Source organism: Symsagittifera roscoffensis, chromosome 3 (assembly GCF_963678635.1).
Source record: "Symsagittifera roscoffensis chromosome 3, txSymRosc1.1, whole genome shotgun sequence".
In the NCBI taxonomy this organism is placed as follows: Eukaryota; Metazoa; Xenacoelomorpha; order Acoela; family Convolutidae; genus Symsagittifera; species Symsagittifera roscoffensis.
The window spans coordinates 40,923,871-40,947,684 of NC_087064.1; the positions used below are offsets into that span (position 1 = coordinate 40,923,871).

The 23,814-nt window shown below is 38.4% G+C and overlaps 1 protein-coding gene across 1 annotated transcript; it reads left to right on the forward strand.

Moving 5' to 3' along the window:
* Nucleotides 1-23,814, forward strand: LOC134841723 (uncharacterized; the record flags this gene model as incomplete). Its single annotated transcript, XM_063857757.1, is given in 3 exon segments — nt 1-552; nt 3,450-4,134; nt 23,064-23,814. Coding segments are annotated over 3 exon segments (1,594 nt in total), but the record flags the coding sequence as incomplete, so codon positions are not given.

Genomic DNA, 23,814 nt, shown 5'->3' on the forward strand with positions numbered 1-23,814 from the left:
CTGTATAGCTAGTATTGGTACTATTGGATGACATGGCAATAGCAGGAGAGCCAAGTTATATCGCGGGTTCGATTTTGAAAGCTTTTATTCTGCAATTGACCGCCAAGTTTATTTGAGTTCATTCAATTAAATACCAGTTTAGATTATGAAAGCTGCCTAAACTTCTACTGTATCAGTCAAGTTTTATTGCGCCTACTAACAAATTTTGGTTAAAACCAGGATATTGGCGCTTCTTTTAGTTATCTTCACTCATTTCTTTTCTTATCAAGTATCTTAATTGATAACATACATCCAATTAAACTATCGTTTATTTTAGTCTACAGCATAACGCACAAGCAATTCGAGAAAGAAGGGCACTATTGTGGGCAAAAAAAAATTCAACTATTGGTTGTGAATGATGGACGCGCTGAAGTCGACTCATAAACGTCTTCGTGGCACTTCGATTGTGGCTCTCTATTTTGTGCAGGAGGGTCTGCTGTACAAGGGCTTCCACTCTCTCCTCTACCCTTGGTTCGGACAGTACCTCAACCTAGAGGGACACCAGTACCAGAGGTGAGAGAGAGAGAACAGGGTCACTTTAGCTGTGATTTTATGATCAGACGTTCGCGGCCAATTTTTGAAGTTTTCAGACTGTCGCGACACAGTTTAGATGTTTTTAGCGACCAAATTTAGCTATTTCTAGACTTTGCTGAACGAGGAGACGCTATTGCAACTGGTGCGACCCAGAGAACATTTTCCGCACGGCGAAATCGAGCAAAAGTTATCCGTGGTCGGCACGACCAAACAAAAAACGTCGCGGCACATGAAAAAGTACTTTTGAAACTATCCAAATTGAAAGCTTACTCTCTATGCCAAGGGGAAAAATTCTTGCAAAAAAAAGCCTTGGAAATTCAATTCTCCAGAATTTTTTTAAATCTTTTTTTTAATGATTTTGTTCTCAGTCTTATGTTTCACAAAAAGAAGGACAAGAACTATGGCATGTGTTACTTAGGACTATTCCATTTCTTGGATTATCGCGACCAATTTTCATATTTTTGCGACTAACCATTACGAGGGCAAGCTGTGCATTCTGTGCATTGTAAGCGAACTCCGAAACAGGTCAAAATCAGATTTGTGGCGGAATCCGCAACTTTGCTACTTTTGTTTGATTTTTTTTTGCTGTTTTGGATTCCACAAACAAATATCTAAAACACTGTAACCATTAGGCGATTTTGCGGAATCTGCAACCGTTTCAGAGGAACACAGGACAGTTTGTGGAATCCAAAAACAATTAAAAAGATAATCGTATCATTAAATTGAGCTGTTGCGGTTCCGCAACTGTAAGCGGAACCCGCAATTTGTAAGTGGAATCTACGTTTTGTTTGCGGATTCGGCTTACATTTATGTATATGTGTAGTATAGCATTTAAAATTGTGTCTTTTATTTACTGGTTACCAGAAAAATCAATCTCAACTACCTTATTGATCAACTATCAGGTGAAATACCAAACGTTTGGTCTCGGTTCCTGTCGTCCCAATTTCGACTTCAAATCCTGTCATTTTCGATCTCAACTTGGATCTCAATTTAATAGAATCGGAATACAGTAGGTAATCAAAATTTGACATTTCATGGAATTCCAAATGCTGACCTGTATTTGGGATTGATGCAATCCTAAATACCGGTCCAATTCGGCGATATGCTGTGCGTTGTCTTTCCAAGCGTTCTCAAGCCAATGAATATAAATATTAAATTTATTCGGCGATAAGATTCGAAAATCAGTATTTGGGATTGACGCAATCCCAAATACTGACCTAAATTGGCGATATGCTGTGTGTTGTGTTCCATACCTTCTGAACCCAATGACTAAAAACATTGAGTTTTTTTCGGCGTTATGCTTCCAAATTCATTATTTGGGATTGACGCAATCCCAAAAACTGGCCTAAATTGGCGATATGATGTGTAGTATTTCCAGACACTATCAACCCAAAGACTCCTAATATTGAACTGATTCGGTGTTTCCAAAATACTAATATGTGACATCCACCGATTTAATTAACAAATGTTTTGAGATTTGTTCGTGGGTTCCGCTGACAAGGATTAAATCCCTGCCTTTTATTCCCCCTTGCTTCCAGCTCTAGCTTTTAATTGTCCTTATGCAAGTTCAGTAATAAACAAAATTCTGAGTCCAGTTACATTTTGCGGAATCCGGGTACTTTTGCGGATTCCACTTACATTTGCGGATTCCACTTTTAGTTGCGGAATCCAGAATAACTAGCTAGATTCGCCTGTTTCGGAAACCACGGCACAATAAAGGTGCCGACAAAAGTTACGTTATAGATATTTGAACTAGGAATCCATGGAAGTTTTGTAAGTGGAATTCACTTGCAATTTGGAACATGTTTAAAGGCTTGTCTATGGAATCCAGGAACATACAGACTCAAAAATTTGCGCCTATGCAGTGCACAGTTTGGATTCATAATGACTTTTAGACAATCGCGACTTACTTTCAGACTATGTCGCGACTATTTTTCAGACTATCGCATCTTGTTTTTTGTTCACGTGGTGGCTAATGTTAAGAAACTATTTCGGGATTAGTTTTTAGACTATACAGCGACTTTTTTTTACCATGTTGCGACCAACTTTCAGACTATCGCAGCTAGTTTTTTGATCAAGTGGTGACTAACTTTAGGCAACTATTTCGGGACTAATTTTTGGACTAAACCGCGTCTACTTTTTGACCATGTCGCGACTAATTTTCAGACTGTAGCGACTAAACTTTTAGATTATGTCGCGACTAAATATCAGACTATCGCGAATATTATCCAGACTAGTGACTCAAATAGCGCATTCCACACTTTTTCGCGAATATAAAACTCTGTCCAGGCTAACAATATTTGTTTGCGGTGTGGGACCTGCAAAGTCAAAAAATTAGTAGCGGACCTCGGCCCAGAAAAGCATATTTGCATTGGGCTGAAATAAGTGGTGCAAATCCCAATTCAAAATTAAATGAAATTGTTCTGTTGTGAGTTTCCTAAAATTTCAAGTGACTTTATCTGATCGTTTTACTACCTTTTATACTTTTATGGACTTTTAGGCATGCATATTTATGTTCAATTTGAAAAGTCTCATGACTGCGGAATAATAAGTTTATTTTCGAAAATTATCAATGACAAAATGACAATCCAGAAAACAGAAAAATTGACTCAAATATTGTCAACTGAAATCCGGAAAAAAATTTGAAATCAAAGTTATAAAAGCTGAACTAAATTGACGTGCTTCGAAAAAAAAACATAGCAGAACTTGCTACTAGCTTTGAATTTCCCGGTATTTTTTAATAAAAAAGATAAGCTTAGGTGTGAAAAAAGGATAATTTATGCAGTCTAACATAAGTGAATGACATAATTACAACTAGAAGGTTTGTCAAATGTCTTTGTTGCCGCGCCAAAAAATGATGAATTGTTGAGTTTCAGCCTACGCTCTATCTTCTCACTGGCATGGAGTCTCAAAATCTTCTTCAGTTTCTTCAGCGATGCCATTCCCATCCTCGGGTACCGCAGGATCCCTTACATCACCATAGGATTATCTGCCATCCTCCTCTCCCTCGCCACCATATCGTTCAAACCGATGCCGGAACCCTTCTACCAGACTGAGAACTGCACTCGACTGACAGACGTTCCAACCCCCAACAACCCCCAAGCACCCAACCAGGCATTCCTATATGTTGTCCTCTTTTTCCTATGGTACTGCGGACTCTCATGTGCCGACGCTTCTATTGACGGTCTCATGACTCAGAGGTCCAAACTCGAGGAAGAAGGCGTGAGGGGAACCCTCATCTCGTACACTCGTATATCGAGTCAAATCGGATCCATAGTGATCCTACTAGTGGTCGGTTTTTTTCTCAACACCGTAAAATACGGAGGCAGCTTCTGTGATTTTGGAGTGGAGTTCAACCAAATCGTTTGGCTGCCTTTTATAGTAACAGTCATGGGAGTTATTTATGCGTGGGTTTATACTAACGAGAAGGATGTGGATCCACAAAGAGAGACGGTTCAGCTCGGGGCGAAACTGAAGCAGCTCTGGCTCTTGTTCCACAGATGGAACTATCTAAAGTTGCTTATGTTTTCCCTCATAATTGCTATTCAATGGTCGATGAGGGTAAATATGTCTTTTAACTTAGTTTCTTATTCCGATGATTGAAATTGGGGAGGAATTTTGTATTCGGGTCTTCGGGTCTGTTATAGTTTTTTTTCTGTTTTCCACGCAAAATCAGGTAACAAAAATAATCATTGGTTTCGTTTGAGTGTTATATCATATTAAAGCGCTTGCTGTGGTGACTCGAACAACATTCAAAAAAATTTAAAAAAAACTTTCCAGATGTTGAAAAAACCAGGTTTGAAAATTTGGATTTTTCGTCCTATTTCGAGCAAAAGAAGCGAGCAGGCATTATTGTTTTATTGGTTTAAAAGCTTACAATATCTTAATTTAAAACGTAAGTTTTAAATATTTTAGCAAATTTTTTTAAAATCCAAAAACTCGCAAATTGAAAAACAATTCGAAATATTTTTGTTTTTCGAGTATTTATTTATTAAAGTTGTTTTCCAGTTTGCTTGTTTACTATGACTGTCGATTATACCTTATCTAACGTTCACGGTCAGACATAACCAGGCTATTAAGTAATTAGATTAAATGGGCAAATAACAACACTTCTCTTGGTACAATTTTGAATAATTGACTAATTGTAAGTGAATACACTTAACTTTTCCTCTGATGATCGGGAAACGAAATTTTTAAAATCAAAACAACCAATTAAGTAATATAAGCGCAGAAAATTTGGTATAGGTTTGTATTGCGAAATTCGAAATTGCAAAACTTGGAAAAAAATATCCCGCACTGACAGAAATGGTTTCCAGTCGATTTAAATTGATTTTAAATCGATTTTAAAACAATTTAAATCGATTAACCATGTACTTTTGCGAACTCAAATGGATTTTAGATCGATTTAAATCGATTTTTTTGAAAATTTTATATCGATTTAAGTGTACAAAAATCGATTTAAATCGATTTCGATGGATTTTCCTACTCACTAAAATCCATCGGAATCTCACTTAAATCCATCAGAATCTCACTCAAATCCATTTTAAATCGAATTAAATCGATCTTTCTGAAAATTTTAAATCTATATAAGTGTCTAAAAAATCGATTTAAATCGATTTCGATGGACTTTTCGACACACTTAAATCGATTTTTTTTTGCTAATAAGGCAAAAAAACATGCAATTTAGAAAACTAACTGAAAAACTTTATTCTTGATTTTTTAATTAAAAAAACGCGTGCCAGATACTTCAGGTTTCAAGATATAAATAAAAAAAGTTGATATAAATCGGATTTTGTGCCTTATCATATGTAACAAATCAAGAAAATTGTCAAAATAAACTAGATTTTGAGCTCAAAAGTATGCAATAAAATCATAGAAAATCATCACTGTAAATCAGATTTTGGACAAAAACATATTTGACAAATAAAGAAAAATGTCAATATAAATCAGATTTTGAGTTCAAAAAATGTTCCATTCTTAAGATTGTTTGCTTTTTTTTCTTTTGAATGTGACGTTCATTTGTTGCATTGACATTCATTTGTTGCCTAAGACAGCACAGGCAGAGAAGCAGCCGAGCACAAGCGACAAAGCCAACTGCGCCAGAGCCCTAAACAGCATTGAAAAGTTTAATACAAATCTTACTAAATCACACAACACAACACAAGGCAAACAGTATCCGAGCAAATGCACAGTCTGCCAACCCCTCAGCTAAACTGAAAGCCTCAAGAGCGCGGCGAACGAGCAACCTTAACTTTAGACACCAGACTAAGCAAAAAGCCACTTGGGCTGAGCAGGCAACGCAAAAAAAGAACCTAAGCTAGCACTAGGGGAGGGTAGAACACACATACCTGAGGTTGAAGAAACGGTCCAGGAGAAATGAGACAGAGGAGAAATAAGCAATGCAGTGGGACGAGCCACAATTTTTCAAAAAAACCATTTTTTTAACTAAAAAATTAATCACCTAAAAACTAAAAAGATTTAACCAATGGCCATTATATCAATATCAACCTACGATATTGGACTACAGAAAGCAACAAACATTTTTGAGTAGTTCTTCGAGACACAAGAGAAGTAAGCAAAGCAGTGGGACGAGCCACGATTTTTCAAAAAAAAACAATTTTTCACTAAAAAATTAATTACCTAAAAACTAGGAAGATTTAACCCGAGATTCTCTCCGTGGCGTAGCGAGAGTCTCTGTATCCTCCGGGGGGGGGGGGGTGGGGGGGTAGGCATTTCACAAGCATTTTAGTCAATTTTACAATCATTAGTTTTACAAGGGTTAGTTTTGCAAGCGTTTTAGTCAATTCTGGTATTTGTAACGACTCGAAACAAACATTTTCATTCTTTTTTCTGTCATTCGAAAATTTGAAGAAAAAAAAAGTGGAAAAACAATCGATTTAAATCGATTTAAAAGCGATTTGGATCGATTTCGTTTTAGGTCAGATTTAAGATCCATTCAAATCGATTGAAAATCGACTCGAATCGATTTTTTTAGCGTTGAAATTAAATCGATTTAAATCGATTTAAAATCGATCCAAATCGATCTGATTTTTTTGTTTTGATTAACTTACTTTTTTTACAACTTAAATCGATTTCAATCTAATCTGCATACTTTTTTCATACTAAAATCGATCGAAATCCATTTTTGTCAGTGCGGGATCCCATGGATTGGTTAAGTCGGGTCATGAAAAATGGCTACGATGAGGTACTTGTCCATTGTTTTAGTTTGAGTCATCAGAGAACTACTGTGAGTAGATTTGAAAGAAAGGCGAGGCAATTTTTTTTAACGTTCTGAGTGATCCAAACGATTTAGATATAAGTAAAGAAAAAAAAACAACGTTAATCTGGCTGAGTAACCGAAACCGATTTTCTAAATTGATAATAAAAGGGATCACTAATGAAAGGAATTGATAATAAAAGGAGTTTTAAAGTTTTGAGCGAGTTTTCGCGAGAGTTTTCGATGTGGTCGCCTCTTTCCTTTTCCTTGCTGATTTCATCAACTGGCTTTCTTAGATAGATTCGATATCTATTTTGCTTCCACCTTCCTGTCTGGGCTCCAACGGAATTAGAGGCTCCTCCAACTCTGCGACCGAGCAGCGTAACGCAGAACTGGTCGGATCTTATTTAGGATTCTCTTGGGTCCTCGGATGTGAGTCTGCAGTCTCTGATACCTTTTGGTGGGAGCTACCGTTTGAAGAATCAGAAAAAGTTATCTTTGTTTCGGCCGCTAGGATTTGTTGAGGCAGGGAATGAGGAGTAGGTCTTGGTTTGACTTGAGTCTACTGGCAGTCAATTTGTGTAGGATCTTTGAGGACTCGAAGTGTCTACGAAATTTACAAAGATCCGATCGCTGAAAAATTTAGGAGGACCGGCATTCCTACGAAGACGGGCAAAAAAAACACCTGTTTTATTGCATTTCAGATCATGTACTGGAAAATCCGCCGAAATGTCTCTGGTCAGATTAATCCTAGACGGCAAACTGATGTCTTGAGTTGATTTCGTCGGATATGTCTCCGATATGGGTCCTTTCCTGAAATCCCAATCCTGAACCGTAGTAGTAAGCAACTCATAGGCTTGAGTGGAGGCTGGCACGATTGAATTTGGGCAATCAGAGATTGAAGGCTGCTGTCCGTGCAAGTCATTGCGACCTAATAGTTCTAACTTAAAATTAGAGTCAGAAATTCTATCGCTGTTGGTACTTTCCTCACTTCGTTTTTTTTCGCAATTCCATATCTGAGATAAAGCGTTCTCTACCAACATCCTTACATGGTACAACGCCGGTTGTCCACTCCAATCATTCAAATCCGAAGGATAAAAGGGTAGGAAGAAAAATACAACTTCCGCTAAGTAACCTTTTGTCGAAATTTGTTTGGTTCTCTTGGGTTGAAACTGGAATTTGTGTCTGACTGTTCCTTTTTTCTTGGATTGGGACGCTCTTCTCTTGTACATGGTGTAGTTTGTCTATGGGTGTAGTTCTCCTCCGTTAGAGAGGTTGAAGAAGTTTGCTAAGAAGTATTTGTTAAGACAAGGTAGAGTGATGGGTCGGACAGAATCAGTTAGCCCTGATCTAAACATTCTTTTGGGTTGTTATCATTAAGCGTTTTTCAAGGAGTGTTTGTTTTCTGATCTAGTGTTCTTCGATAAAGCGTAGTTCAAAAAATTATGAAATGCGTCGTGCAACGAAAATCTTGTAGATTCAGAGGAATTTGGAGCAATTTTATTTTGTATGAGCCATTTTTTCGACCAATCCAATGGATCGATGGTTGCCGATTGTACAAAAAAAAATGTTAAATTTATTTAAATTGCTTAATTCTTTGAGCTCATGACAATTAAAGCAGTAAGCGTAATCCATTATTTTGATTTTTAGAAAGACGTGTAGATAAATGTATTCTTAAAAGACTTGGACAACTCGCTTTGTCGAAGATAATAAAATTGTTTTCTGTGTTGGAAAGTTAGGAAAAACTGTCAATGTAGAATAATTTGTGTTTTCAGCTAATATCTAACAAACCGACAAAATCCAAATCAATTTCTTTGCTGTCTTCCGTTTATTTAGGTAGCTAATAAGTACAGGAAGAAGGAATTAAGTGTTTAATGCAGTTCGTGCAATTTTTTCTGGATTACCAAATCAATCAGTTGATGTGGCGCATCAATCACGTATTTAACAAGAAACATCAATTCAAAATTTTGAGGGCACAATTTCTGTAGCACTACGAGTTGATTATTCGTGTCGAAAAAACCACTAGAAGTGTGAAATATGCGGTAAAAACATTAGAAGTTTTTGCCAAATAAGAAATTAATTATCCGAAAAGTAAATTTAGAAAGATCAGTGTCAGAAATTTTCAAGGAAAACGATTCGTGGAACAAGATTCATAGCGAGCATGATTGAGTCGCAAATTTTCAATGCGGACCTAATAATTGTATGAATTGCTCCAAAGATAACATTGCGTAATATTGCGTCATTGGAAAGCTCCGAATTGTGGCCAATCACATTGTCACTATTTACAATGTAAATATTTAGATCCGAAACCTTTGGAAAATGTGTTTCCAAACTTTCCACTGTTGCGTCTACAAATTCTTAGTTCGTCTACAAAAAGTTGTTCCTACTAAGTTTTCCAATTGGATTTTGGTTATAGGGCCGGTAAGGCTGATATTTTTTCCCGCCTAATGTTTAACTGTAAAAATTCAACAGTAGAAGTCCGCGTTAAAACGTGTTAACCTACTCTGGTACGTTTTTTCCCAGATAAAAAGGCTTTATGGTCGGCATTATGTTCGAACTATGAACCGTAAAGATAATTGTTCTAATGTTCGTCCGTCCTTACTACTCCTAAGAGTTCGAACTTATTAGTCGATTTTTTCGCCTCCTATGTATAAAGGATTCTAATTGCATCAGCGACCGTTTTTCAGTCTTTCCCATGGAGATGTTCTAGGGAGGCATCCATGCCGCTTTGCAAAGCGTCTGTTTTTACTCTGAGTTAAGTTTGATGTCGAAATGAGAGTTTTCTGTCAAATTGACAATTTCGTTTTGGAAATTCTCCAATAAATTGTCTGATGTATAAACTTGGTGTTCAAGAGGGCTTTTAAGTCATTTCTTAACGAAACATACTTTGCTGGCACCTTGTCCACATTTTTAAAAAAATTTCTGCCGTTTTTTTTTGTTAATTTGTTCAATGATAAGCTTTGAGTCAGGTGCTAGTGTAATTGATTGTCCCTTTTACAGTTAAAAACAGTAGAACTTATAAGATATTCTTTATCGCAGCACTGTTTTTTTATGTCTTTCGGAAATTAGCTTTCACTGCCAGAAGTAAGTGAACGGGTACTATTCTCGCTTTTAACTGTATTGGTCTTAGAGTGCAAAAAACCTTAGACTAACTTATGATCTTCTCGATTCTTTTGAAAAATTTTTGGTTTAACCCTTTAGTTTATCTACACATTGGTTTTAATTTTCGACATTATTTACAGAAAGAATTTAATTACACTTGAAATCTTGGATAAAAAACGTCGAACTGTCTTGGTCAATTTTATGCCCACTTTCGTCCAATAATTGTTCTCAAGGATGTCGCGTTCGCTTAATTCAAAAATGAGAAATGGCGTGAGCTTGTGTGACCATCCATAGGATCTAAACAAATTTCGACTTTTCCCATTATCTTTACTGCGTTGTCCGTAGTACGAGTCTTTAAAAGCTTGGTCTACCAAAAACACTTGGTCACCAAGATTTCTTCGCAGGTATAGTTTTCCTTAAAAAATGACGAGACTAGCTGAATCGACTCAAATATTCAAATAAGCAAGGTTTTCTTCTGCTAGGCTGATGTTTGACAACTGTTTCGATTCTTTTCCTTCGGATTTGAAAATCGTGGTGATGTAAAGAACTGAACAAATGTCGTTATCGCTTGTGAAAGCTTCCGTCCAGGCGTTGGTCACAACGTGAAATTGTGTTTGGTTTTCTACAGAGTTATATACAGAAGACTGAACTTAACAAGGTACCTGCTAATTTACAGAATAAGAAGTATCTTCAAAATAAACAATTATTCTTTTGAATTTAATATTTTTCCTAAAATGCCTTTTTAAAGTTACAAGATGGAAAATAAGCGTCTAGGGCAAGACAAACCTCCATTTGCCCTTTTGAACACTTCTCGCAGCATTTCAGACAAGAAATTATTTCTAATGTAGGGTTGGTTCCCTTTTTTGCAAGGAAATTCTGATTGAAGTTTGATTGATAGTTCTGGTGATACGTATTGTTGATACGTATGGTGATACGTATTGTTTTTGAGATGATTGGATTTTCCCTTTTCTGTCTACTAGGGCTAAGATGAGCGCATCCCGCTGTGCCAGCGTAACAATTTCTGAAACTTTTAATTTTCTTAATTAAAAAATTATCACTTAACCAATCTTTTTTTCCGCTGGAGATTTCAAACTTCTGTGCTTCTTCATCGGGGGTTCCCTCTCAACCTCTTTGTTTTCTGTTTGGCAGCTTACCTTGTGTCGTTCGAAAGTGATGTTTGGTTTTCCAATCATGGAGAGATTTTAGTATTCCCGAAAATCAGGGGAGTTGACACTAAGGATTTTGTTTTTGCAAATTTTTGAGCAGAGTTTCTTTTCACTTCGTCTCCTAAGTTTAGGAGTTACATGAATCCGATTTCTTGAACAGCATCTGTGAAAGTGAATTCGCTGTTACAAAAAATGATGATCAACTTGAATTTGAATCAACACCAGCGACAATGGCCGTATGTGATTGTCCAACCAAGCTTAACAATTACCTCGGCGTTACTAATTTACGATTTATTTAAAATTGTTATTTAAAATGAAATAATTACGTCACACATAAAGTCCACTACACCATTTTTCGAGAAGTTGACAACAAATTATTTTGTTTATCAATTCCACTGCATCAAAGTTTTTTAGTTTCAAACATTCCGTTAGAATTGTATCTTTACTAATCTCAGTACAATACGGCGAATCTAATACCCATTAAATTTCTCTACTTTAGAGGAAATTGCTGTTGATCTGCTTCCGTCATGCTGATTGCAGACATTTTGTCGGCAACGTCCAATTCATCGCTTGCTGTTTGACCACTAGACTCGCCACTAAAATTGGTCATTTTCACTGTTTCAACGGTAATATCAAATGCCATTCGGCCAATAGACTCATCGCTGGTTTTTGCCAACTCTGTGGTTCCAACGTAACTCCTTTCCGATCCGCAGGTCTAGTCTTTGCATGTTCCGTTTCTCATCGCCATTGTTTGCTCCACTTTAGCTAATGGCTCTACTGATTGTTTTTTTCTCCCGTTTTACCTTCCTACCTTGCTGGTCGGAAGCTCGTAATTCGAACTCATTGCGAAATTGGCGCGGAGGCAACTGAATCCGAAGCAATACGGTGCGATAACTCCTGACCTTCTCTTTCTATAGCCTCACGCGTTCTTTGAATCTCCACATTTGCAGTATCTACTTATTTTACCAGTGCTGGATTAGTTTTGGACTATTTGGGATTCAAGCCTCTAGTCCTTGGTTTCAAGCCCGAACTTGAAATCAATCAACCCTGTTTCCTTGACTGTTCGTAATCGAAGGTACTCCTTTAGTGTGCTTGATAATCCTGCGTAGCTTGTCCAGGACATGAACAAAACGACCAGAGACTTTTTGTGTCTGATATGTTGTCTTGGATGAATTCCTTGCCCCAATAGAAACTACACATTTTGTAGTCGAAGTGTGTATCTTCTGCATTGCGTTTCTATGGGCTAGATATCTTCTTCGGGATGCCATCTTGACCACTGGCACATGCTAACCGATGTTCCATAGTATGCGCTCCACCCTTGGGTTAACTGAACTTTTTCAGTGCCAACATTCCGGGTGCTGCGTCGGGCAACTAGTTATATTTATTTTCCGAATCGTATCGCGATATCAAAAATCGTAAAGCGTTCGCCAATGAGTAACACATAATTCGCCTAGGAACTTAGGTGGCTTGCGTTCTCTTAACAATCTACAGTTGTATGGTAATATCCGTTACCGTACCCAGTCACATTGCTTCTATTCGGCATACCGGCCTCTTGTGCCCTTGGCGGACTACTGGAGTTATCGATGTCGTCTCCCACTCTTCTTCCAATTTTGTTGACAGTTAGCTCTGCATCGCTTCCATTTTGGTCGAGCCATGCTCCCTCTTTGATTATCTATTTGTCTTTGGCAGATGACAGCTCAGTTGGGCTATCTATTGTATGTTGTCCAGCACTCTATGTTTTCTTAATATTCATCCTACTGGCAGTGTTTCCTTCTGGTTTCGAATATGCGAAATTCTTCTCAATTTTTTTTAATCGCGGTTCAGATTGCGAATCTCAGATCAACCGACTGGATAGCTCGGCAATAGGTGAGGTCGTGTCTGGTTGTTGTATCAGGTTCGGTTTGCCAACCACAATTGACTTCATTGGCGCAAGGAACTATCGGGTGAACTAATTTGTTTGCTCTACGTATGACTTCCTCTTCATCGCCCATTCTCTCCTCGTGTCTTTTAGAGCGGATTCTTTCCGTGGGTTTTCGTCGCATGTACTGCTCTCTGTCCCCTTTGGCGCTGTTGATTGAGGCGAAATATCTAGTCCCAAAACATCCAATGGTTTTTCGACTCAAATAGTCGAAACGTCAATTTTATCAAAATTTTTTCCTGAATCCAGAAAAACAGTAAGCTAGGTTTCTCGAACTACTTGCTCCGTTATTGAATCAAAACATGGTTCCGATTTCAAGAGGTCCTGGTTTTCCAAAATTTTTTGTAACTTTTTATTCCGCTGTGAGAATTGGCTCAGTGTGAATATCTATATCCAAAACCTTGGAAATTGTGTTTCGAAACTTTCAACTGTTGCGTCTACAAATTCTTAGTTCGTCTACAAAAAGTTATTCCTATTAAGTTTTCCGATTGAATTTTGGTTATCGGGTCGGTAAGGCTGATATTTTTTCCGCCTAATGTTTAACTGTAAAGTTCAACAGTAAAAATCCGCGTTAAAACGTTAAACCGTGTTAACCTACTCTGGTACGTTTTTTTTCCCAGATAAAAAGGCTTTATGGTCGGCAATATGCTCGAACTATGAACCGTAAAGATAATTGTTCTAATGTTCGTCCGTCCATACTACTCCTAAGAGTACGAACTTAGTAGTCGATTTTTTCGCCTCCTATGTATAAAGGATTCTAATTGCATCAGCGACCGTTTTTCAGTCTTTCCCATGGAGATGTTCTAGGGAGGCATCCATGCCGCTTTGCGAAGCGTCTGTTTTTACTCTGGGTTAAATTTTATGTCGAAATGAAAGTTTTCTGTCAAATTGACAATTTCGTTTCGGATATTCTCCAATATGTTGTCTGATGTGAAAACTTGGTGTTCAAGAGGGCTTTTAAATCATTTCTCAATGAAACATACTTTGCTGCCACCTTGTCCACAATTTTTCAAAAAATTTCTGCCGTTTTTTGTTAATTTGTTCAATGATAAGCTTTGAGTCAGGTGCTAGTTTAATTGATTGTCCCTTTTACAGTTAAAAACAGTAGAACTTATAAGATATTCTTTATCGCAGCACTGTTTTTTTATGTCTTTCGGAAATTAGCTTTCACTGCCAGAAGTAAGTGAACGGGTACTATTCTCGCTTTTAACTGTATTGGTCTTAGAGTGCAAAAAACCTTAGACTAACTTATGATCTTCTCGATTCTTTTGAAAAATTTTTGGTTTAACTCTTTGGTTATCATTTTCGACATTCTTTACAGAAAGAAGTTAATTACACTTTGAAACCTTGGATATAAATTGTGGATACGCCATCTTGGTCAATTTTATGCCCGATTTCGTCCAATAATTGTTCCCAAGGATGTCGCGTTCGCTTTCTCCAACTATGAGAAATGGCGTAAGCTTGTGTGACCATCCATTGGATCTAGAGAAACTTCGACTTTTCGGATTATCTTTACTGCGTTGTCCGTAGTACGAGTCTTTAAAAGCTTGGTCTACCAAAAACACTTGGTCACCAAGATTTCTTCGCAGGTATAGTTTTCCTTAAAAAATGACGAGACTAGCTGAATCGACTCAAATATTCAAATAAGCAAGGTTTTCTTCTGCTAGGCTGATGTTTGACAACTGTTTCGATTCTTTTCCTTCGGATTTGAAAATCGTGGTGATGTAAAGAACTGAACAAATGTCGTTATCGCTTGTGAAAGCTTCCGTCCAGGCGTTGGTCACAACGTGAAATTGTGTTTGGTTTTCTACAGAGTTATATACAGAAGACTGAACTTAACAAGGTACCTGCTAATTTACAGAATAAGAAGTATCTTCAAAATAAACAATTATTCTTTTGAATTTAATATTTTTCCTAAAATGCCTTTTTAAAGTTACAAGATGGAAAATAAGCGTCTAGGGCAAGACAAACCTCCATTTGCCCTTTTGAACACTTCTCGCAGCATTTCAGACAAGAAATTTTTTCTAATGTAGGGTTGGTTCCCTTTTTTGCAAGGAAATTCTGATTGAAGTTTGATTCATAGTTCTGGTGATACGTATTGGTGGTGTTTTTGAGATGATTGGATATTCCCCTTTTTGTCTAATAGGGCTAAGATGAGCGCATCCCTCTGTGCCAGCGTAACAATTTCTGAAACTTTCAAATTATCTTTTTGTTAAAAAAATTATCACTTAACCAATCTTTTTTCTCCGCTGGAGATTTCAAACTTATGTGCTTCGTCATCGGGGGTTCCCCTCTCAACCTCTTTGTCGTCTTTATGGAGAGATTTTAGTATTCCCAAAAATCACGGGAGTTGACAGTAAGGATTTTGTTTTTGCAAAATTTTGAGCAGGGTTTTTTTTCACTTCGTCTCCTAAGTCTAGGAGTTACATGTATCTGATTTCTTGAACAGCATCTGTGAAAGTGAATTCGCTGTTACATAATATGATGATCAACTTGAATTTAAATCAACACAGCGACAATGGCCGTACGTGATTGTCAAGCCAACTGTAGCAATGACCTTGGCGTTACTAGTTATAACGTAAAAATAAAATAAATACGTCAACATAAAGTCCACTACACCATTTTTTGAAAAATTGACGACAAAATAATTTGTTTATCAATTCCACTGCATCAAATTTTTTTAGTTTCAAAAATTCCGTTAAAATTGTATCTCTACTAATCTCGGTACAATACGGCGAATCTAATCCCCATTAAATTTCTCTACTTTAGAGGAAATTGCTGTTGATCTGCTTCCGTCATGCTGATTGCAGACATTTTGTCGGCAACGTCCACTTCATCGCTTGCTGTTTGACCACTAGACTCGCCACTAAAATTGGTCATTTCCACTGTTTCAACGGTAATATCAAATGCCATTGGGCCAATAGACTCATCGCTGGTTTTTGCCAACTCTGTGGTTCCAACGATTACTCCTTTCCGATCCGCAGGTCTAAGCCTTTGCATGTTCCGTTTCTCATCGCCGTTGTTTGCTCCACTTTAGCTAATGGCTCTACTGATAGTTTTTTTCTACCGTTTTACCTTGCTACCTTGCTGGTCGGAAGCTCGTAATTCGAACTCATCGCGAAATCGGCGCAGAGGCACCTGAATCCGAAGCAATACGGTGCGATAACTCCTGACCTTCTCTTTCTATAGCCTCACGCGTTCTTTGAATCTCCTCATTTGCAGTATCTACTTATTTTACCAGCGTTCGATTAGTTTTGGACTTTTTGGGATTCAAGCCTCTAGCCCTTGTTTTGAAGCCTGAACTTGAAATCCATCAACCGTGTTTTCTTGACTGTTCGTAATCGAAGGTACTCCTTTAGTGTGCTTGATAATCCTGCGTAGCTTGTCCAGGACATCAACAAAACGACCAGAGACTTTTTTTGTCCAACCCTGATATGTTGCCTTGGATGAATTCCTTGCCCCAATAGAAACTACACATTTTGTAGTCGAAGTATGTATCTTCTGCATTGCGTTTCTTTGGGCTAGATATCTTCTTCGGGATGCCATCTTGACCACTGGCACATGCTATCCGATGTTCCATAGAATGCGCTCCACCCCTGGGTTAACTGAACTTTTTCAGTACCAACAGTCCGGGTGCTGCGTCTGGCAATTCGTTATATTATTTTCCGAATCGTTGCGCGTGGATACTACTTTGACCGTTTGCTGCTCGGCTGATATCATAAATGGTAAATCGTTCGCCAATGAGTAAAACATCATTCGCCTAGGAACTTAGGTGGCTTGCGTTCTCTTAACGATCGACAGTTGTATGGTAATGTCCATTACCGTACCCTAGTCAGATTGCTTCTATTCGGCATACCGGCCTCTTGTGCCTTTGGCGGACTACTGGAGTTATCGATGTCGTCTCCCACCCTTCTTCCAATTTTGTTGTCAATTAGCTCTGCATCGCTTCCATTTCGGTCGAGCCATGCTCCCTCCTTGATTATCTCTTACGTCTTGGGCAGATGACAGCTCAATTGGGCTATCTGTTGTATTTTGTCCAGCACTCTGCGTTTTCTTAATATCCATTCTATTGCAGTGTTTCCTTCTGGTTTCGATTATTCGAAATTTTTCTCAACTTTTTTTAATCGCGGTTCAGATTGCGAACCTCAGATCACCCGACTGGACAGCTCGGCAATAGGTGAGGTCGTGTCTGATTGTTGTATCAGGTTCGGTTTGCCAACCACAATTGACTTCATTGGCGCAAGGAACTATCGGGTGAACTATCGATGATAATGGGATTTTGGGCCGTACCACTTCTTCGTATGACTTCCTCTTCATCGCCCATTCTCTCCTCGTGTCTTTTAGAGCGGATTCTTTCCGTGGGTTTTCGTCCCATGTACTGCTTTCTGTCCCCTTTGGCGCTGTTGATTGAGGCGAAATATCTAGTCCCAAAACATCCAATGGTTTTTCGCCTCAAATATTCGAAACGTCAATTTTATCAAAATTTTTTCCTGAATCCAGAAAAACAGTAAGCTAGGTTTCTCGAACTACTTGCTCCGTTATTGAATCAAAACATGGTTCCGATTTCAAGAGGTCCTGGTTTTCCAAAATTTTTTGTAACTTTTTGTTCCGCTGTGAGAATTGGCTCTTTGTTTGTTCCCCCGCTGGTTCCTTCTGATGAGTCTCTCACTAACGGACGCTCATTTTAGTCGTAAACCCTCGTCTTTGAGTCATCGTCTGCTAGAGTATAGTCTTGCCTGGTCCGAGTGGGAAAAACTTCTTTTTTTCCCCTAGGAAATACAAAAGATTTTTCCAGGACAAGTTCCTTGACGAGGCATCGCGTGCAGTCGTATACCGTGTAGAGTTTTCTAACAAAGCGTGCCTCGAATGGATATTAACCCCATGATTGATGCGTAGTAGTTCGTGTACTATACAGAACTTCATTTAAACTGAACTTTTGGGTGGTCGTGGCTGCTGAAAAGAACATGCAATCAGCCATTCCCTAAGGGTACAGATTAATTGTTCCATCAATCCGGTGACCATGTCTTGACCCACAGACGCACTATTTACTTTTATATTATTTCTAGTAGAGAACTCGCTGATGGATTTGGCTACCATTCCCGTCCCTTGGTCGGCTCTAATTTGCCTAGGTATTGCATGTAGGGCAATATAGTTATACAGAAACTCTTGGATTGCTTAGGCGACCAATCTTATTCTTATCTTACGGACGGGAACTTCGAGAACATATCGGTACACGTTAGCTGATACTTGTTCTCGACCCACACCGCGTCAGTGGTTCGAGAGAATTTAATTGTATCTCCAGATTTAGCTCTTCCAATTTATCTTTTTTTGTTGTATCGTTGATTGGTTGATTTTAAGTTCCTAAAAAACTTGATGCAATCGACAAAATTGGCTGCCGCTAACTGTATCTGCCGGTTCATGTGCGCCCCCCAGAAATAATTGATTGCCACGTCTCTCATTTTAATCTTTCCTGAATGTCCTTTGTGATGACGCATCATAATCGGAGCTCTCAAGTATGTATTATATTCACAAGGTGTGAAAATAAGGGCAGTGTTCAGTTCGCATGTGAACTGCAATACAAACTTCGACCAAATGACAAATTTGAAACGTGTGAGTTAGTTTCTTCGCTGCACATTCCCTCCGTTGACGTATTTCTTGTTCTAGTTTTATTCTGGTCATTGCGTCATTGTGGTTTCAGAACTGCTTGCACTATCCGACCCTGCAAATAGACAAATAACTGTGTTAATTTGCGCTACCACACAGGCCTTGTCCAATCCCGATAGTTTTTGGAGCTATACGGACCAGATGCCGAGACAAGTAATCGACGAGCTCAATATTCTTCCCTGGAATGGGCTCTATTTCATAGTCAAATGGTCATTAGCGATCGACCCATATTACTAATCGAGTTTGTGTAATTTTGTGTTCTTTTCCTCTGACAAACACGATAGCAATGCTTTATGTTTGTTTATGATCTTAAATAACGCCCCAAACGGATTGTTTTGATAGTAAGTTACCGCCCAAACGATAGGTAACTGTTCCAATTCGCTTATGCTATATTTCAATTCCGCCTCATTTAAAAATCTTGATGAGTACGATACTGGTTTCCAACCCTCGGCGTGTAAGCGCTCTGTTTCGATGCGTCACAATTCACTCGCATACTTTTCTTTACATCCAAAAGATGATTCTGAACAAAATTGCTAACAACTCCCTTCACTTTAGCAAACGCTCTTCTTTGAGCATCCTCCATCCGAACATGAATTAACTTTCATAAGATCCCTGAAACGTTGTGTAGAAGCAGCTAATTTAAGAGAAAAATGAAGAAATTGACTGAATGACCCAATCAATGATACTACCTGAGTTCTGTTCTAGGACTGTTTCATTTTATCAATACAGTCAATTTTTTGCTCAATTGTACCTTCATTCGAAAGCTGGAAACCCAACCACTCAATTTCTTTCGCAAAAAAAGTACATTTACTCCATTCAGCACCGGCATTGTTTTCATCAAACATTTTTAACTTTCGTCTGAACCTCTGATTGCGATGAATATGTCGTACTCATGCACCCTGTTAAGCAGCCTAGCATTGAACGCAGAACTCTTCGGAAATCATTACGACGCATATCACTTAATTCGTAAAAGCCCGACTTAAAGTGATTTGTTCCTGTTATGTTACTCCCGACAATGCTGAAATTACACTGTCTTCTAGTTTTTTAATTTTGGGGGTTTTGCGTATTTCAGTTCGATATTCGAGAACCAAAATGGGTCAGAATTGTTAGCAGTAACCGCTAATGCGACATTATCCGGACTTCTGTCTCACTTCAATGTTGAAGAAATGTGAGATATTATTTCCAATTATCTCTCTTTGTCAGCCATCGACAATTTATAGCTCAGCACCCTTGATTCAACCTTCGGACTCAATGTCTAAACAAATTCGCCCTGATATTGATGACGTCGTCCGTCTTATTGTAGGAAAAATCCATATCTTGAATGATACTGATTTTAATGCTAAAATCTATCCTTTATCTTTAGCTCATGTAATTTTCCTTGTGAGACGAAGAAGATTGGACTGGCGCAGTCTATCTGGAACTCTGTGGGCTATTGGCTTCTTCTCACTTTGACATCCAATAACTTTCAGTTTTCATTTCCTGCTTCATCTTACACCGTGCGCATTGCAATTACTCCGAGTTCTTCTTTGTCATTACCGTTATAAAAGCTGTGTATCACGTTCGTCTCGCACTGTGTAAAACCATTAGTTCCATCACCATGCTTCAGCCCCGTTTTCTTACAATGTTTTGCGACGTGTCCTCGATACCGGCAATTGTATCAAAAAAGGTTTCACGCTGGACAGTTCTCTCGCTGGTTAACTTGTAATCAGATACCATAGTTACGACATTTATCTTCACTTTGACCCTTGATTTCATTAATTTTGTTTTAACATAAACAGCCTGTTGACCACTAGTGGGGTTTTGCCAACTTTGATTGAGCTTGTTGCTGCGCAATTTTGAGAGCCCTCAGCTAACCCGAATGTACAATTTTTCACTTCTCTCCTTCACCACTCTGAAGTGCAAAGCGTCCCCTGGCGTGTGTGTTTCGATACACGACTGCTTGCGAATATCCGCATTTCTCATTTGAAATATGAAAACATCTCGCACAATGGAATCATCTTTTTTACCGAAATCCCACCTTTGAGTCTGATCAGTCAGCGTTTGGAAAAATTGTTCCGTTCCTTCTACTTCCCTTCTTTTCTGCTAAACATAATGAATCGTCGATCTGTAGCATTGGGCTCTCTACAGAATTTTTCCACCGATAGATTTGGCAGTTCAACGTCTATGCCTACAATCTTCTGTATCGGATGTTTGTGATAAAAAATTCCGTTGGCAGTGTTTCCCGAGTGATAGGAAAAAAATGATTTCAGCCTCTAATCCGCTTCCCCGGGTACTTCCTTTGAATATTCGTTTTTCCTCCTTCGTCTCTCATTCATCTCTCTGCATTAGCTGCGTTATTCCGGCCTTCTCTTTCATATAGTGCGCGTCATCTTCAGTTCCTGCTGGTTCTTCCATCAGGGGATAGGCGTTTTCTGGTAGAATCTTTACTACCATTAGATTCTTTACGTCTCTTTCCTCTTTTGCAAATGCTATCGATTGGAACCGTTAGGCCCAATCTTTCCACAGTACCGCGGGTTCCTGTGATTGATTGTGCCAAAAAAAATCTAGGCCGCAGTTGTTACAGCCATGTTGTTACAGCAATCCTGCTGATCCATGTGACAGAGACCTCGTTCTTACATGTTAAGATAAGACGTAGGAGAACCAACTTGAATTTAACTCGATCCCAGCGCCGATGGTGGTATGTGATGACCATGCTAACTTAAAAAACGAAGTTAACTTAAAAAACGAACTTAATAACCATACTAAATATTTACGTAATAACACAAAAGAAATACGTCAGCCAGAGTCTCCTATCTCCACTACAGCTTTCTTCCGTCGCATTCCGCATTACAAAATCGCTTCGATTCATCTTTTTTGTCTTCTTAACTAAGTGCTTGTTCCAGGTTTCTTGTCAGTCCTGCTGCTTCGTCCTGGTTGTTATCATTGTCATAGCTTCTTCGATTCATGTCGGGTGGCAATTTTCCGCTCTGCAAGATTGATAAGGTTATCGATGTTATTGTTCTATTTGACTATCAGTGCCAATTAGAACCTGTCCTTTCAGTCTTCCCACGGGATAGGCGGGTCGATCGTATGCTTTTGCCAGATTGGAGCGACTGCTCTTATGCTAAATTTGTTTTTTGACTGAGCTTTAATAAGAACCTTAAATAATATGCCCCTAAAAAATACGCTAAAATAAACTAAAAAAAAGATTACCAAGCAAAAACTGTATTAAAATTTTGTTTTCGAGTGTGTGTTTGTTTTTTTTGTTTCTCAAACAAAATCAGGTACTGCAATTAATCACAGGAATCAATCGAGTGATAAATTTATTTGAAAAACTTTTTCAGTCGTAAGTTGAATAGCTCTTTTCGAAACATTGTACCAGTATCGAGAAAACCTGGTTTAAAAATTTTGATTATTAGTCTAAATTCGAGTGAATGAATATTCACAGGTTCAAAGTTTTTTTTCTGATCTGAAGGCTGTATTCTAGCCACTGGTGATCAGTTATTTTTTGGACGTCCATTACGTTTTTCAATAGACAGTGTTTTGTACATTTCAGATGCCCACAACTTAGCTGGTTTTTTTAAAGGTGTTTACACTGTTGCTGGGTATAATAATTTCTGGTAGTGAAATCCAGTCATTAATAGCTGCTATGTTGAAAAAGTTTTTCATGAAAAGGTCCTGGTCTTTTTGGCTGATTTTTTGTACGGGTTTCCTCGCGTGGCCGTTACTTTAACTGAGAAAAGTCCTTCATTTGCTGCTACATCATAAATTCGGTTTAAGATTTTTGTAAACTTCAATCATTCTTCCAATTTTTCTACTATATTAGAGGGTTAAGTGTTCAAATTATTTAGTCTGTTTGAACAGCCAAAAATACGTATGCCTGGGACTAGTGTCGTGCGAGATTTTGTGCATTTTTGATTATGGTTTTATCCTTTTTGAATTTCGAGGTATGGATTCCCAGCCTGTTTTGCGTTTTCTATGTGCGGTCTCACTAACGCCTTGTATAATTCATCAAAATTTTTCGCTCAGATTCAGAAATCTTTTCCTTATTATCGCTAAGTGACGGATCTTAAAAAATTTCTAAAGGCGCTTTCGACGCCAAGTATACTAGTTTTGAGGAGGGAGCGCGCGCCGAAAAAACCAGTTTTTTGGTCAAATTTTTACATGAAGTGCCTAAAAACGCCTTTTTTGGCCTGTTTTTTCAAAATTTTGCCTGGGGCGCAAAAAATTTGGCCAAAACAGTGCCTGAGGAGAGCTCGAAACATCAATTTGGTTGACCTAAAAAAAGGTCGACAAAAGTTTTCTATTTTTTTTGAAAACCCCCATCCCTGAGAAAACCCTAGATCTTCCCTAGATCCGCTAAAATGGAAAAATTCAGACCACTGTTCTTGACTCTGGAGAAGTTTTTGGGAAATTATTTGTCCGTTGTCGTTGTTTTTTTTAGACTCCTGCAGGTCTCAAAGTACAAGTTCACTGGGCCGAAGTGCAGCCTCTCGTGTCAAATTTAGTGAGCATCCTTACAGGCGTGATTGGAGGAGTGGGTATGGTCATCTACCTCAGATTCTTCCTCAACTCCAACTGGCGATTCATCCTCATCCTCGTCATAGGCATCCAAATTCTAACCGAGTCTATTGTGGTCACAATGACTGTATTTGATGTTGTCCGCAACCAATACTTTTGGTTTGTTGATGACGTTTTTGACTCTATCATCCGATTTTGGTTTATTTATGTTTTGGAATTAATCATAGTCGAATACGCGCCTGATGGGATTGAAGGAATTAGTTACGCGTTCATCTGGGCGATTGTCAACATTGGCCGATGCATCGGATCTGCGCTTGCCAATTTCATAATGAGTCCCTTTTGTCTTACAGACGATACAAGATACATCCGGGATTCTGATAATGACAAATTAGCGGTCTGGACTAGCTACATGATATCATTTGGATCCCAACTCATGATTCTGCTGGGTGTGTTCTTAATTCCGAAACAGAAACAACAGGCACAAGAGTGGCGAACGAGTTGTGAGAAGCAAGATTCGGGCAAGTCTTGGAATGCAGTGATATTTGTGACATTAGCAGTTATAGGGTTAGTCGGAGCTACTGTTGTCAACTTCATGACCATGTTCGAAAGCACCAGATGTATGATGATTGCGGGCGGAAAAGGTTGCAATTTTGTACAAGGTGTCAACCAGACAA